The 14,815-nt window shown below is 36.0% G+C and overlaps 1 protein-coding gene across 3 annotated transcripts; it reads left to right on the top strand.

Moving 5' to 3' along the window:
• Positions 1 to 3,962: 3,962 nt before the first annotated feature.
• LOC126620897 (probable DNA helicase MCM9) lies at positions 3,963 to 14,731 on the top strand. 3 transcript variants are annotated; one of them, XM_050289206.1, is made up of 20 exons: positions 3,963 to 4,304; positions 4,382 to 4,484; positions 4,581 to 4,680; positions 4,792 to 4,933; positions 5,342 to 5,408; positions 5,801 to 5,975; positions 7,546 to 7,645; positions 7,962 to 8,059; positions 8,227 to 8,292; positions 8,485 to 8,577; positions 9,151 to 9,267; positions 9,718 to 9,790; positions 10,816 to 10,882; positions 11,849 to 11,930; positions 12,256 to 12,377; positions 12,481 to 12,548; positions 13,350 to 13,459; positions 13,550 to 13,597; positions 13,682 to 13,834; positions 14,503 to 14,731. In XM_050289206.1, exons 1-20 carry the CDS (start codon positions 4,168 to 4,170, stop codon positions 14,577 to 14,579), a joined length of 1,998 nt encoding a protein of 665 aa, XP_050145163.1. In that variant the 5' UTR covers positions 3,963 to 4,167; the 3' UTR covers positions 14,580 to 14,731. The 3 variants fall into 3 exon arrangements, with proteins under 3 accessions (XP_050145163.1, XP_050145164.1, XP_050145165.1); XM_050289207.1 differs by having other exon boundaries at positions 4,795 to 4,933; XM_050289208.1 differs by lacking the exon at positions 14,503 to 14,731 and having other exon boundaries at positions 13,350 to 13,439; positions 13,682 to 13,773.
• The last annotated feature ends 84 nt before the right edge of the window (positions 14,732 to 14,815 follow it).

Here is a 14,815-nt window from a genome sequence, read left to right on the forward strand (position 1 = left end):
GTTGAACCTATAGTGACCTGTACGACTTACCCATATCTCATCAATCAATGCTAGCACGTAAGTCGAAGTCACTTATAGTGACATGTACGACTTACCCATATCTCATCAATCAATGTTAGCACGTAAGTCGGAGTCACCTATAGTGACCTGTACGACTTACCCATATCTCATCAATCAATGCTAGCACGTAAGTCGGAGTCATCTATAATGACCTGTACGACTTACTCATACCTCATCTATCAATTCTAGCACGTAAGTCAAAGTCACCTATATACGACTTACCCATATCTCATTAATCAATGCTAGCACGTAAGTCAGAGTCATTTATAGTGACCTGTACGACTTACCCATATCTCATCAATCAATTCCTGCGAGTCGGAACCACCTAAAGTGGTTTGTACGACATGATATGTGTAAATAAATATGCTCAAGTGCTATGATCACGTGAAGGCTGTGTGAAGTGTCGCAAGTCACCTATGAGTCGGAACCACTTAATGTGATATGTACGACAGGCTAGCACCTACCTTGGATCCAAGGTGAGTGTGTGGGGCGGGAGGTGAACGATCACGTGAAGGCTAAGCCCTGTCCTCGGGCGGAGCATTAACACCGAGGTGCAGGATAATGAGCATTAAATGCATATAAATATAAACATACACACTGCAATCAGTATCATCAATATGTACTCACCTGAAGCTTACCTGGCGTCCGCAACGTCATTTGGCATAACCACTTTAACGTCCCAACATTCTTAATTGAAACTATACCCAGTGATAGGCCAGAATAAAATCAAGGTTAATATCTACGCTGTTAACCCTCATAACTTCTTTCTTTAAAGAAATCAAGTACCATTTTAAATTCGGATTGTTTTATTGCTGCATCTAACTGTCTTGTTAGACTGCCTATGTACCCCCAAACGGGATCAAGCCATTTGTAGTTCAACTTAGTACTTCAAAGCATTCACTGTAATTATGTGTAGATAATATGCATATAGATATGCTATAATGTAATCTAAAATTTAGTCATAACATAGAATTTTAGAATATATAAATATATATGACAGGGCATAAAATGCATAAATCAATTTAAAAGAATTTGTGGAATTAGCAATCACACACACACACACACACACACACACACACACACACATATATATAATATATATATATATATATATACGATAAAAGGAAAAGACCCACTCACCTGAGGTCCCCGCTACAACTCTCTAGCACGAACATCGAGATGTCACGAACGATCTTCACCTATAACAATTATCAAATCACGTCTCAGAGTTTTTATCGATAGAACACGTAACTTACATAAAACATATCCTCAAGGACGTTCTAGAATGATTTGTAACTCATTGACCAAAAGTCATATGTCGATCAAAGGTCAACGGTAGGGTCCATAACTCTACATAACTCGATATGGGGGATCAACACCTTAGATTTCCAATACGTAACTTCCACAGATTCACATTATATTTCTAAAATATTATACTAAAGTTTCATTACAATCCAACGGTTGGATCTCTGTCAATTGCCAATTCAAGTGGCGGTCAACGTTTTATTTTATGAACTTACAAATCCAATTTGGGAAGATCCGTACGTCATATTCATAATCCGTAAGTTTCTAATATCCTTAAATATTACATACTATAATATATTAAAGTTTGGTGACGATCCAATGGTTGGATCGTCAATTCACACAATGTTCAAGTAGCGGTATTTATCAAAACTATGTTCAAACGATGATATTTCATCAATTTGACTTCATCTATGGAATTGGGGTGTCAAACTTAGTTTAGAAAGGTCAGGGGGTGACTCGGCTCACGTGCCACCGCACACGGTGGTTGGCCGCCCTAACTCGCCAGAAAATCCAACTATTTCTAAAAATTCTCAAACTTCACAAAAATGAAGATCTCGAAGAGAGGAACAACTTTCATACTTGCCACGAAGTCAAAAGTGGACGGAAGGTGGTCAATTTTGTCCACAAAGCCGGCGGGTGCCTAAAGCTTCTCGGCGTCGATTCGTCGTCTACAGTGATCAAACGGGGTCAAGGTTGGTTGAGATTTTCTCCTGGGATGATGGGCTACAAAGCCCAAGTGGTGGCATCAGCCATCGCTTTGCCGATTCGCTAGAATATTGAAAATAGTGGCCAGAGCACCGTTGATTTTCGTTGACTTTCGTGGCCTCAAACCGCCATATACCGTGGTTAATCAAGATGGTTCTTGGGTGGGTTTGGTAGAGGAGAATGAGAGCTTCAAGATGGCGATGGTGGCGTCGAAAAACTCCATCGGAGTTGGCCGAAATCGACCTTGGAAAATGAGAGGTTGAACTGGGTTGTGTGGTGTGCACATGCTGATGAAATGGGGAGGGATGCTTCTCTCCCCTCTTCCCATTGGTCCTTTTTCTTTCTCCCCTTGTCTAATTGGTCCTTAAAAGAAATAATATGATTGGTTCCTTATTTCCTTGCTAAAAGTTGATTGGGCTTCTTTCCCACAAGATGGGAATTCAATTTAATTAAAACTAAACTTTGAATAACCAATTTCAAACGTGCGTAACTATACCGTTATAATCCGGACTCGCAAACGACTTTCACTTATGCATTTGTACCAACAAGTACTACGAGGATATGCTAAAGGAATAAGTCATACGTCTCTTTAGGCAATGGTCAACGAAAGTGAAAGTCCTTACCTCTAGGGCATTTTTATAAATTCACGCTTTTAAAATTATAAAACGTAAAATTTGGGATAGGATGTCACAATGATTCTAACATCCTCTAATTTTGAAAAATAAAATATAAAAAAGAAAAGGCCAAAAGAAAACTTCTCTCTTTAATCCACATTCTTTTTTCTCTCTTTCTCCTTCCCATTTTAAAATAAAAATAAAAATTATTTTCACGCACAAGTGTGTGGGACATATACTAGTAAAGTATATATGAAAGAGAAAAATCATTTTAATGTTTTATGCTAGGAATCGTACGTATCATTATCATATCATGATTCATCAATTTATGTTTTAAATTCATGTACAAATGTATCATATTGCAGTTGTGTAGAAAGAAAAATGTGTAGGTTTTCGTGCATAAAAGAAAACGAATAATAGCTTGAGCAAAAAATCTGCACCACACACTTGGTAATTTACAAATAGAATATTACACCAAGTCAAGAATGTGTTAGAAACTGAATATTAAAAAGAGGGAATAAAGAGAGAGAGTAAGAGAAGAAACCACAATATCTATTCATATTATTAAGATATATTACATATTGGCCCAAATACATATTTGTAAACAACAAATAATTAACAATACTTACAACAATTTAATAATCATTGGATTTTACTTACATGTATGTCTAAGAATTATTGATATTCAAGTCGAGTGTTTCAATCAGAGTAATAACAAATCTACAAATTGAATAGGTGGTTGAATTTTAACTCACATAGTGAACGGGTGGTCAAATTTTAATCCATATATTCGACATGGTCAAAATTCCTAGTAAAGTTTTTATCGAGGCCTATTTATGCATCTTGTTCTCAACTATCTACATATTTCAATTTACTTTAATGAATACTAGCATATAGGCACACACAAAGTGTGTGAGAATTTTTTTTATTTTTGTTTTTGAAATAGAAGGAGTGAGGAAGTGAGGGATAGAGAACGTGGGGGTGATAATTTTTTATTTTTTTTAATTAGAGATATGTTATGATGTAGATGAGACTTTGAAAAAAATACAACAAAATTTAGTTGTGTGAAATTATATTTTTGTCTCATATTTCTTTTTTATGTTTTGTTTTAATTAGAACGTTAAACTGGTAATCTCATAGGATTTTAGTTGACTAAAAGTATTTTATTAATTAGTAGAGATTAATAGAGATTGTACCGTTTCTTAAAAAAACTTGAACCGACCAATTTCGGTTGGGGGCTATTGGGTTCTCTCGGGTGGGTGGGAGAGTGTTTGGCGGGCACCGTTTCAGGCGAGAGATTCAAAAGGAAAAATAGGCACAGCACCTCCTTTTCTTCATCTTCTTCTTCTTCTTCGCTAGCTGCTTGCAGTTGGAGGGAGTCTGAAATCCGGCAATTTCTTTCATATCTTCCCTGTAATTTTCTGGTTCGCAGTACAATTTCGTGGCCGATAGTTTAAACACTAGTCTAGTTGCAGTGTTACTCATGGACTCGGCGGCAATGGATGAACAGCCCGCTCACGTCAAAGACTTGGCGGCCTTTCTCATACGCCACCACTCAGACCAGCTTCGCGCCATCGCTCTTTCCCGAGACCCCAAGCTTCATTACCCTCTCTACGTCAGGTACCGCATTCCCCCATTAAACCCATTTTACTTCCATTATTTTTGAACTTCTATATTCTCTGTGTTTTCTTTCTTAGTTTCGCAGAGCTTATGGATGCCGATCCTCCGCTTTCGCATCTCGTTTTCTCTCAACCCATTGAGTACTTGCGCTTTTTCGATGAGGCCGCTCTTTGGGCTCATGTATGCGTGTAAATTTTGTGTTTGAAAGCTTAATTTATTGAACAAAACTTGTTGGGATGGTGGAATTTGATGTGGGTTATGTGGCATTGTGTGTAGAAAGTCACATTGAGGGATTTGGATGGTTTTGATAAAGGGATAAAGAAGGAATTCATTCATGTCCGGATTGATATCAGTGGTTCGCCGCTCGAATGCCCTGGTTTGTTTCTATTTAAGATCACTATAATTATTTTTAGCCATTTCTTTCAACTGGTTATTCGTAGTTTTGTCATAAAGCGTTGGTTGATGTCTATATTTGGGTGTGTAAAAGTAGAGACCTTTCCGAGCATTGGCCGTGTGAGAGTTAAGCATAGAGGGATTCTGCTCACCCTTAAAGGGACGGTGATTCGGTCTGGAGCAATCAAGATGTATGAAGGAGAGAGGAAGTATGTGTGTCAGAAATGCAAGCACGAGTGAGTTTTTTTTTTTTTCACCCAAACTTTTACTCCCCATCTGTGCTTGTGGATGATATTTGAGATTTTGTGCTTAAGAATTCTTGACTAGCACAAAGAATTCGGGCCTTAATAAGGCATTGCTATTGTACTATAACTTTTTAAAGTTACACTACGAATTGTCTAAATATAAATTTTGCATCTGTTCACCATTTTTTGTTTCCAAATGATATCAGAATAAAATAGAGTAATAACCATAATCTTGTTTTGTGAATTCATGTGGTATATTGGTTCTTTTATGTCGAGAAGAAATTCTTTATTACTTGATTTACTGGGAAAATATATGAGAACACATACACTTCTTCATATTCTGCCTACTTATGTTGGTATAAAATCCTTTTTATGTTGAATTACTATGTTTGTCTGCAGATTCCTGGTTTATCCCGAACTGGAATCGAGAAACTCCATAAAACTACCATCATATTGCCCTTCTCAGGTAATCCAATTCAGATTGTCTAACAATGTCATTTGATATTTATTATCAAGAAAGTCCAGAGACTACTTTGAAGAAGTAGTTAGCACTAGAAACTATCAAATGAGGTCATGTGAATACATATGAAGGGTACTAGATTTTACTTTTAATAGATTAACAGTCATCTAGATAATTGATTTTGGTGATATAGAATTCTTGTAGCTTGCTGTATTTATTCTTGTGCTTTAGCTCAAGTGGTATAGTGTGGGCTTTAACACTGTTTGGATTAGCATTTGCTGAAGGAGGAAACTTTGTATTTTATCTCACTGAATTGATTGGAAATATTTTAAGAGTCAGACTCTTTGATATAAGTATGCTTTTAGAGTTTGACATCTGATCTGTTTTTCTGATGACAGAGGTCTAACCCCTGTGAAGGAAAAAAGTTCACGCATTTGGAAGGTTCTATTACATGCCATGATTATCAGGAAATCAAAATCCAGGAGAGTACACATGTATTGGGTGTTGGGGCAATTCCTCGTTCAATCCCTGTCATTTTAAAGGACGATCTTGTTGATATCATTAAAGCCGGAGGTACCATATCCTGCGATCTGCTTTTTTTGTTTTTCATTTTTCCATTTCTGTTTTTTAATAATTTACCTTCCGGTGTCACTGTTTCCAAATTTATTTTGAACTGGAAACTTCATTTCAGCTTAAAAATTGTTCCTGTTTTATTATTGAAAAGAAGTATCACTTTGGTCTTTGTGTTTGCTAGGATTTTTTATTTTGACCCCTAGTGTAAAAATATTCTATTATACCCTTGTATTTTGCATTTAGGACAATCCAAATCGAAACCTATATTCACCTTTTCATGTTTGATTTTCTGTTTTTAATGCAATAGTGACCACCTTAATGTACAACAGTGTCAAATTCTTCCGGTGATCCCTTAGAAAAAACATGAAAAAATGATCATTTTTAGTGCTTCATTACATCCTAAATGCAAACTACAAGGATTAATGTATCTTTTGGCCGACATTTTGTTTTGACATAGCAAATTTCATAAGGTAACCAAAAATACATTTAAGAGAGTGAACAAGAAGTCCATCCGTATACAAAGAACAACTGAAAACTGATTACAACTACAAGAGTTACAACCAAAAGCTACTACGACCAAGTTAACCAGCATTCCAATTTTGAAAAATAGAAGAGAATATTAAATCTCTGGGCTCAGATGAACTGAAGCCCATGGAAGGACGAAAATATCACCTTCTCAAAAGATTTTCTACCCCCACCCCCTTATCTATAATGCCCCCAAAGCAGCCATCCTGCAGCAACCCTGCAACACTCTTGCCTCCTTATCTCTACCAAAAGCACCAAGGCTTTCATATAGGAATGAGTGGCACCCTTCAGGAATTACCCATTTCACTTGGCCTGTTTGCATAATTCCGGGGTAATCGATTTAAGCTATTGCTCTGCCTTTTAGAGTAATGAAACCAAGTTCAAATATGTGTGTTGGGTGAAGGGGATTCTTAACTTTGTACTCGAAAAACCAGAAGAAAATAAGTTTGGTTTATAGAACATGAAACCTTTACATATTTCCTATGGAATAATTTTCACGCTTCTTATGCGTATTTCTCCTTACTCCGTTATTTCTTTTCACATAAATGTTTGTTTTATTTGTTTGTGAAGAAAAAAAATCTTGGACTGAAAGATGGCTTATAAATAACCTATTTTGCTTGTCACTTGAGTCCTACCAAACTGATTCAGTCAGACCAAACAAAACTTTGTATAATTTATAGTCCTTTTCTTCGATTCTTCGAAGATAAAAATTGGGCAGCAGTATGTTTTTGTGTCAACTTCATCAAAGATGGCACAAACTTCATTCTTGACCTTAATAACCATTTCTATTAGTAAAGTTGCTTTTTATGGCGATTTGGACCACCTCTTGGAATATATGGTGGTTTGTATGTTAATTGTGCCTGCATAATTTTCTTTTGTGCATTGTTATATAGCATCTATTTCTCAATTATCATTCTTAGTTCTCTTGCTTTCGATGCATAAATGCATATTTTTCTTTTCTTGCTGTAGAATATGTGTAATACATGTTTGTTTTACCTAATTATTTTGTGCAGCGGTGAAAATGACTAATTAATTGTTGACACAGATGGTGTTATTGTTACTGGGATATTAACTGCAAAGTGGTCTCCAGACTTAAAAGATGTGCGCTGTGACCTCGATCCTATATTAATTGCTAATTATATTAGGTAAATTTGATAATTTTGTTGAATTTATATTATCAGTTGATCTGATAGTGCTATATGTAATATTTGGAAACCTTTGTGTGTTTTTGTAATTGAAATGGATATCAGTTACTGAAAAATGCTCACGACTGCTTCTATTGATTACGGTCCCATCCTTCCAAAAAAGAGATGACACAATCATATGGCTCACATTTTGGATTTTCAAATTTACGGATAATTAACTGCCTTGGCAGCTTCACTGTTTAAAAGTATAATCTGGTGGATACAAAAACACTTAGTATTGGTTTTTCTTCCTTATATCTATTTGTTAATTATTTAGGAGAACTAATGCGCTAAAGTCGGAAATTGATATACCTGATGATGCTATAGTGAAATTTAAGCAGTTCTGGTCAGACTTCAAAGATAGCCCTTTGAAAGGTAAAAAGTCATTGATTCACAAATATCTAATTTAATTTTTATGAGAGGGTGCATTTTATGAACTTCTCTTTGTTGTGGCTCTAGCATTGAGAGTCATATAATATTATGATGTGAACGTGAGTTTTCCAGTATAACTTTTCATTTTTTTTTCTTTTGAAATTAAACAGGGAGGAATGCCATTCTACGAGGTATTTGCCCACAAGTATTTGGACTCTTTACTGTAAAGCTTGCAGGTATGTGGACATCCACATCTTGTTCAATCTATTTACTAATAGCATTCAGAAGTACTGATTTGGAGGTGTAGGTGTGTCAAAGAAAGTAAACTGATCTGGCTGGTTGTCCTTTTCCTTTATTCTACCTTTAAGTGTATGATCCATTTCTTTCTATTTGCCTAATTTTATTCACATTTTCTTTGTTCAAACTAGTGGCATTAACACTTATTGGAGGTGTGCAACATGTGGATGTTTCTGGGACAAAGGTTCGAGGAGAGTCTCATTTTCTTTTGGTTGGTGATCCAGGTTATTTTTCTAATATTTCTTTATCATTTTAGCGGGTTTCAGACCTGAATATTACACTGTCACCTACATCTAGCCATTTGTTTAATACATTTTTGGTTCAACACATATCAAGCATGTACTTTTTCAATTAGTGTATTCTAAAGTCGAGCTATATATTGCAACAGAAATGTTCTCTTGGTCACTAGATGACCACTAAATGCCTTGTCACTTACCTTTGGATTTGATATCAAGGATTGAGATTAAAACATAAAAGCCCATCCATTTATTCTCCCGGCTGATATCAAGTCCAAAGGCAGGTGACCAGGAGAACGGGACTCTCTGTTGCAAACTTTTAGTTGATTGATATTTTAAAGTAGACTTTTGAAAATAGTTAAGATACTATCCCCAAATTCAGAAAATCTCAGCCAACATAGACGATAATACACACACAAGAGCACATGCAAGCATGTTGAACATGCAGACACTTCCTACCGAAGTCTGTTCTATTTACAGAATACTTTGGATCATGACCAACCTTTAGACTTTGAATTAGATCATGGACCATATGTAACCATTAATAGTTAAAACTCTCAGGTACAGGAAAATCTCAGTTCTTGAAGTTTGCTGCAAAGTTGAGCAACCGATCGGTTATTACAACCGGATTAGGAAGCACTAGTGCTGGATTAACAGTCACTGCAGTCAAGGATGGAGGTATGCATATCTCTAGTTGAATCGTAAAGCTGTTTCTCCTAAAGAGAAAAGTTCATGTGGCTCACATAGGTTAAAGGTATAGTGAACAAGAAAAAAAAATTACTAAGGGCCTCTAAATGGTTCAGGTCATTTCGGGGCTAGTTTTTGTTTGTCCATCTCCGTTGTTGCTTAGCTTGGTTTTGCTGCCTCATTTGAAATGACTAGGTATACTACTATACTGTTTAATTCTTTTTTGATAAATTATCTTTCTTATAAAATAAAAATAGAAAGATCTGTTATGGACTCCTCTAGATCTCTTCTAAGCATGAACTTACTTTTACTTTTATTTTTGAGAAGAGACAAGAATATTCTAACTTACATCATTATGTTGAGAAGCACTATTTTGCTTTGCTTTCTTTGTTTGGTCCAAGATTAGAGTAAAAGGATTAATAATATTTATGGAATATCTAGGGGAATGGATGCTGGAAGCTGGAGCCCTTGTTTTAGCAGATGGAGGGCTTTGTTGTATAGACGAATTTGACAGGCATGTTCTTTGATGGCTTTGTGGAACATTTCTTTCTAGTTGTTTTGACTATGCCCTTATTATGAACTTATCTGTTATGAAGTTACCATGCCATGATTGTTTGTCATGAATAATTCATTGCTGATAATAATATCACTATGTTGAGTCGCCAGCCATCATAATTGCTATGTGTGCTTGACAGACAAATATGTATGATAATTCATATAGAATAAGGTGTCTACACTTTAATATTCAACTGTACGTATTCTTAGATAGACGTGAATTCTATCTATTTGAGCCATTCATTTTGTTGGATTTATTATCATACACTTGGGCGTTGTTGAGGAAGCGGTGTCAATATCTTGTCCAAAAAAAGGAGAAAAATTCTGTCTAGGCCAATAATGGAAACGGTAGAACTGATAAGGATTCATTGAGCGAAACAGTTGAAATTAATGCTAATTCAAGGTGAGGGTATTTGGTTTTCTTCAAACCAAGATGCATATTGTCATAATTTAAATCCTGGAGATGGAACTTGGCTTGTGCTTTCTGTTTTACTAGTGAACATCTTGTCCACTTTTTGAAATTCTATTATCGTTTGCCTTAAAATTTCATTTCTTATAAAAAAAATATTTATAATGCTTTTGCTGAGAAGTTCTCTTTTATATTTTAATTTATCTCCATAAAATAATTTAAATACAAAACCTAGTTAGGGAAGCAACTCTGTCACTTCACAATGGATAAATAGAAAATTTCTAATCTTAGATGTCCTAGTTCCTTCTCCTGGATTCCCTTCGATGATAATTCAGTGGGAATTGACATATGCATTTGTACTACACTCTGTATGTACTCGGGATGCAGGTTTAAAAAAAAAAATTAATAGGAAAGGGGATTATGATCTCTCTTTTCAAGTATTTTTAGTTTTTATCTGTCTAGATGACGAAGTCTAGACATTTGCTTAATACAAACTCAAACTTTAATGGTTGATCTTGAAGATGTTATTTCCTTGCTTCTGGGCATATGATATCAAGTTAATTCTGCTTTGGCAGCATGAGAGAACATGATAGGGCAACCATACATGAAGCAATGGAGCAGCAGACTATAAGTGTTGCGAAGGTAAACATCCTAGATTATGTTCTATAAATAGTTGGAATGTATGTGGTCCTTATGGGGAATTCGAAACTGTGTAAGATGTATTTGGTTTGTTAATTAAGTCAAAATTGGGCAAGATTTAAGAGTGTTCTCAACATACTTTTTGTTAAGATTAGCAACATGGACATACACACTTGGGTTAAGCATAAGTTTACTTTCAAGCCATCTTTAAGGTCACTTTAACTTATATAGGTGAGGCCTCGGTAGACTTAGAGTTTCTGATGGTCCCACTATTGGTGCAGACTTGGTTAAGCATGAGGTTGGCCTTGTACATTTGGCTCCCACGTAGGGCAATGAAGTACAAATTTCATTTACTCTTAGGACATCACTGAGCCTGTTCCTCTCTATCATTATCCTGGTCCTTTTCACTGTTTCTCTTGAATCTTCTGTGTTTTTTCAAATATTAAAAAGAGGAAATCTGTTTGTCTGATGAATTATCCGCTTGTAATGCATTTCTGAGAAGTATTTAGGGTACACTTTATTTAAATTTGCTAGTATAGATGCGATTGAGGGCGAGCCTTGGTGCAACGGAAAGGTTATTCCTTTGTGACCGAAAGGTCACGGGTTCGAGTCTTGGAAACAGCCTCTTTGCAAAGCTAGGGTAAGGCTGTGTACGATAGACATCCACAACCAAAACCAAACACCACCCCTCCCTCCCCCCCCGCGCCCCCCGCGCCCCCCCCGCCCCGCCCGCCCGCGGGGCGCGGCGCTTGGGGTTGCCGTTTAGTATAGATGCTATTATGATCTCAGATATTGGATTGCCTCAGCTGTTTTCATGTGTTCTATTTCTATATTCTTACCCCTCTTCCCTGTAAAGTACATGTTCCAAAATTCCCTTTACTATTATTGATTTTTTTTTTTAATTTGTATTTTATTTAACTTTTTATTGTGTGTCCTCTCAAAACTGACTATTGATGTACCTCTCTCTAGGCGGGTCTTGTGACAACTCTCAGTACTAAAACAATCGTTTTTGGTGCAACAAATCCCAAGGGACAGTATGATCCTGATCAATGTATTGCTTACATTCAGAAGATATTGTTTTTTTTTTTAACTTTATTTATTTTTATTTTTTTATACAATCAATATTGTGGGAGAGGGAAATTGATCTCGAGACATCAGGTGCAAGAAATATTGTTAGTTAGAGATATATTTTTCGAGATTCTATTTCTTGATTGCCCAAGTTTGGGGGGGAGGCTAGAAACATCTTATTTCTTGAATCACTTAGGGAATATTTGACAGTAATCATTATTGATATTCTTAAATTTTAGCCTGTAACATTTTTTGGTCGAAAATACTAGTCACTTAGCTGATCCTTAATTTTATTTTTCGTTTGTCAGCGCTGTCAATCAATACGGCACTGTCTGGTCCCTTATTGAGCAGATTTGATATAGTCCTTGTACTCTTGGATACAAAGAATCCTGAATGGGATGGGGTTGTGTCATCTCACATTCTTTCTGAGGTACTCAGCTCGTAAACTCATGTAAGTTGCACCTGTTGTCATGCGGATAATTGGATGAATCTAATGATGACCTTGTCCCCCTTTCTTGATTTACCAACTGCAGGGAGAACCAGACAAAGGCAACCATGAGGAAGATTTAGCAAACATCTGGCCATTTTCGATGCTGCGTAGGTAAAATGTTTTCTTTAGTTGAAGAAAAGTTACCTAAAATCCTGATTTTTCTTCTACCCAAATAGTTGTCTATGTATAAATTCCTTTTTCTGGGTAAGCCCTTGGGTTTAGCCCAAGTGGTGGGCAAGGGTGGGGAATGAGGTTGGATTAGGCTTGGCCAATGTTTCAAAAAATCAATTTTTCTGGTTTATTATGTTTGTTATTTGTACAAGTAACTAGTAGAAACTACCATTGAGGCGTTAATCGATTCGTCAGGCCTGTAGTTTACTCCCATGTCATGGGCTCAATTCGTCAAGGTGCCCCACCTACCTCCAAAGATTGTCGGGTTTGGTGGGGGGGACAAGTTTCAAATCTGAGTATGCAAAGCAGATTTGGGATTTTACTAGTTAGTATTAAAAAACCAACGAAAAAAAATGTAGAAACTTCTCGCAGTGGTGAGCTGTGAGGAGTCCACACTTGCATGAGAATTAATTAAAGGGAAAAGAATGGCAATAGCTTGAAGAAGAATTGGAAGTGTGACCAATTCAACTACTTACGCTCAGTTGGCTACCACTCTTTAAAATACTAATTTCAAGTATGCATTCTAAATAAGTAATCACGTACAACAGGCTGTGTTGAAATTTGAAAACAAGTGGGTTACGACTTGCTAGACGAAATTGACCTTATTGTGTGCAGTAACTGAAAATGTAATCTCTTGTGTTACGCTTTCGTTTGAAGTAAATTTTTGTGAAACCCTTGGATCAAATTTTATATACATATTTTTTTGAGAGAGAGTTTCAAGTTTTGGAGGAAATCTTGCAGATATATTCACTTTGTAAAAGGGTACTTCAGACCAGTCCTCACAAAAGAGGCTGAGATGGTCATCTCAAACTATTATCAACTGCAAAGAAGGTCTGCAACCGGCAATGCAGGTTCCACCTGAAGTAAATTTCCTTTATTAAATCTGTCTTTTATTATTCTATACTTCTATCTAATTAATTGCAATGTCTTTTGTGATTCAGCTAGGACAACTGTGCGCATGCTTGAAAGTTTGATACGCCTAGCTCAAGGTACATTGTTTTCTTTATGGAACTATTCTCTTAAGTGAATCTCCTGTTTCATTCCCCAAGATATTGACTTGGCCTATATTGCAGCACACGCAAGACTGATGTTCAGAAATGAGGTTACACGGTTAGATGCCATAACAGCCATTTTATGCATTGAATCATCCATGACTACCTCGGCCATAGTAGACAGTGTTGGAAATGCTCTGCATTCAAATTTCACTGAAAACCCTGATCAAGAATGTATCCTTGCCAGTCATTTCTGCATGTATTTATCTTTTCTTAAGTTATGCCCTTGCATATTTACTTATACATGCATGTTAAACTGTTGTGAAGCAGATAAGTAATATTTGGTATGCCCTGAAAAATCGAACTGAGTAGAGTGTGGCGTGTATGACTCAAAATATTATATATGTAGTCCTGTTTTTTGTGGAGATCACTTTCACTATCTTCACCATTAATTATCTGTCTACTAGTGTGTTTGGGCATTAGTCAGTGTTCGTTTCCTCCTGGTGCTTCATCTGAACAGAGATCTATTTCGTAAAAGTAATATTTGAAGTCAATTTTATAGATTCTTAATGTTTTTGAACTGTAGGATGAAAGTCAAATGTATGAAAGCTGTATTATAGAATTTGTTACTGGTTTGGTGTATAGAGTAATTAAAAATAGCTGGAAAGTTGGCGGTCAACATGGACGTGATTAGAGTTTGTGCGACTAATTTTTTCCTAAGATTCTTATGTATGCATTATACAGTAAATTTTTCCTAAGGTCATCATATTGTTGGATTTATGTGTTCTATAAGTGCATTCAGAAGAATGAAAAATCAAATTCTCTATTAGTTATTTGCGCATTTAAGAGTTTTATTATGCATTTACCCAAAGATAATGTTCATCTCTTGACACATCGAATAGATGCCAAGCAAGAAAGGCTGATCCTTGAGAAGCTAAGATCATTCGATGAGTTCCCAGACACAAATAGCATGCAATGATTATTGCAGGTGAGATGTATCGAAAGCCTTTGTACAGAGGATAATTTAATATGTTGTCTGCTTATCTATGGAACAATTATGCAGTTTTTAAAGTTTTTATACTGGTTAAATTATAAATGTACATTCATTAACTAGTAATACTATTGTTATGGATCTTCTCAAAAAAAAATACTATTGTTATGGGTAAATTTTCGGTGTTGGTCACTTGGTTGTATGAACTTTGCTATGCGTTTACA

The sequence above is a fragment of the Malus sylvestris genome, chromosome 5 (assembly GCF_916048215.2).
Source record: "Malus sylvestris chromosome 5, drMalSylv7.2, whole genome shotgun sequence".
Taxonomy (NCBI): Eukaryota; Viridiplantae; Streptophyta; class Magnoliopsida; order Rosales; family Rosaceae; genus Malus; species Malus sylvestris.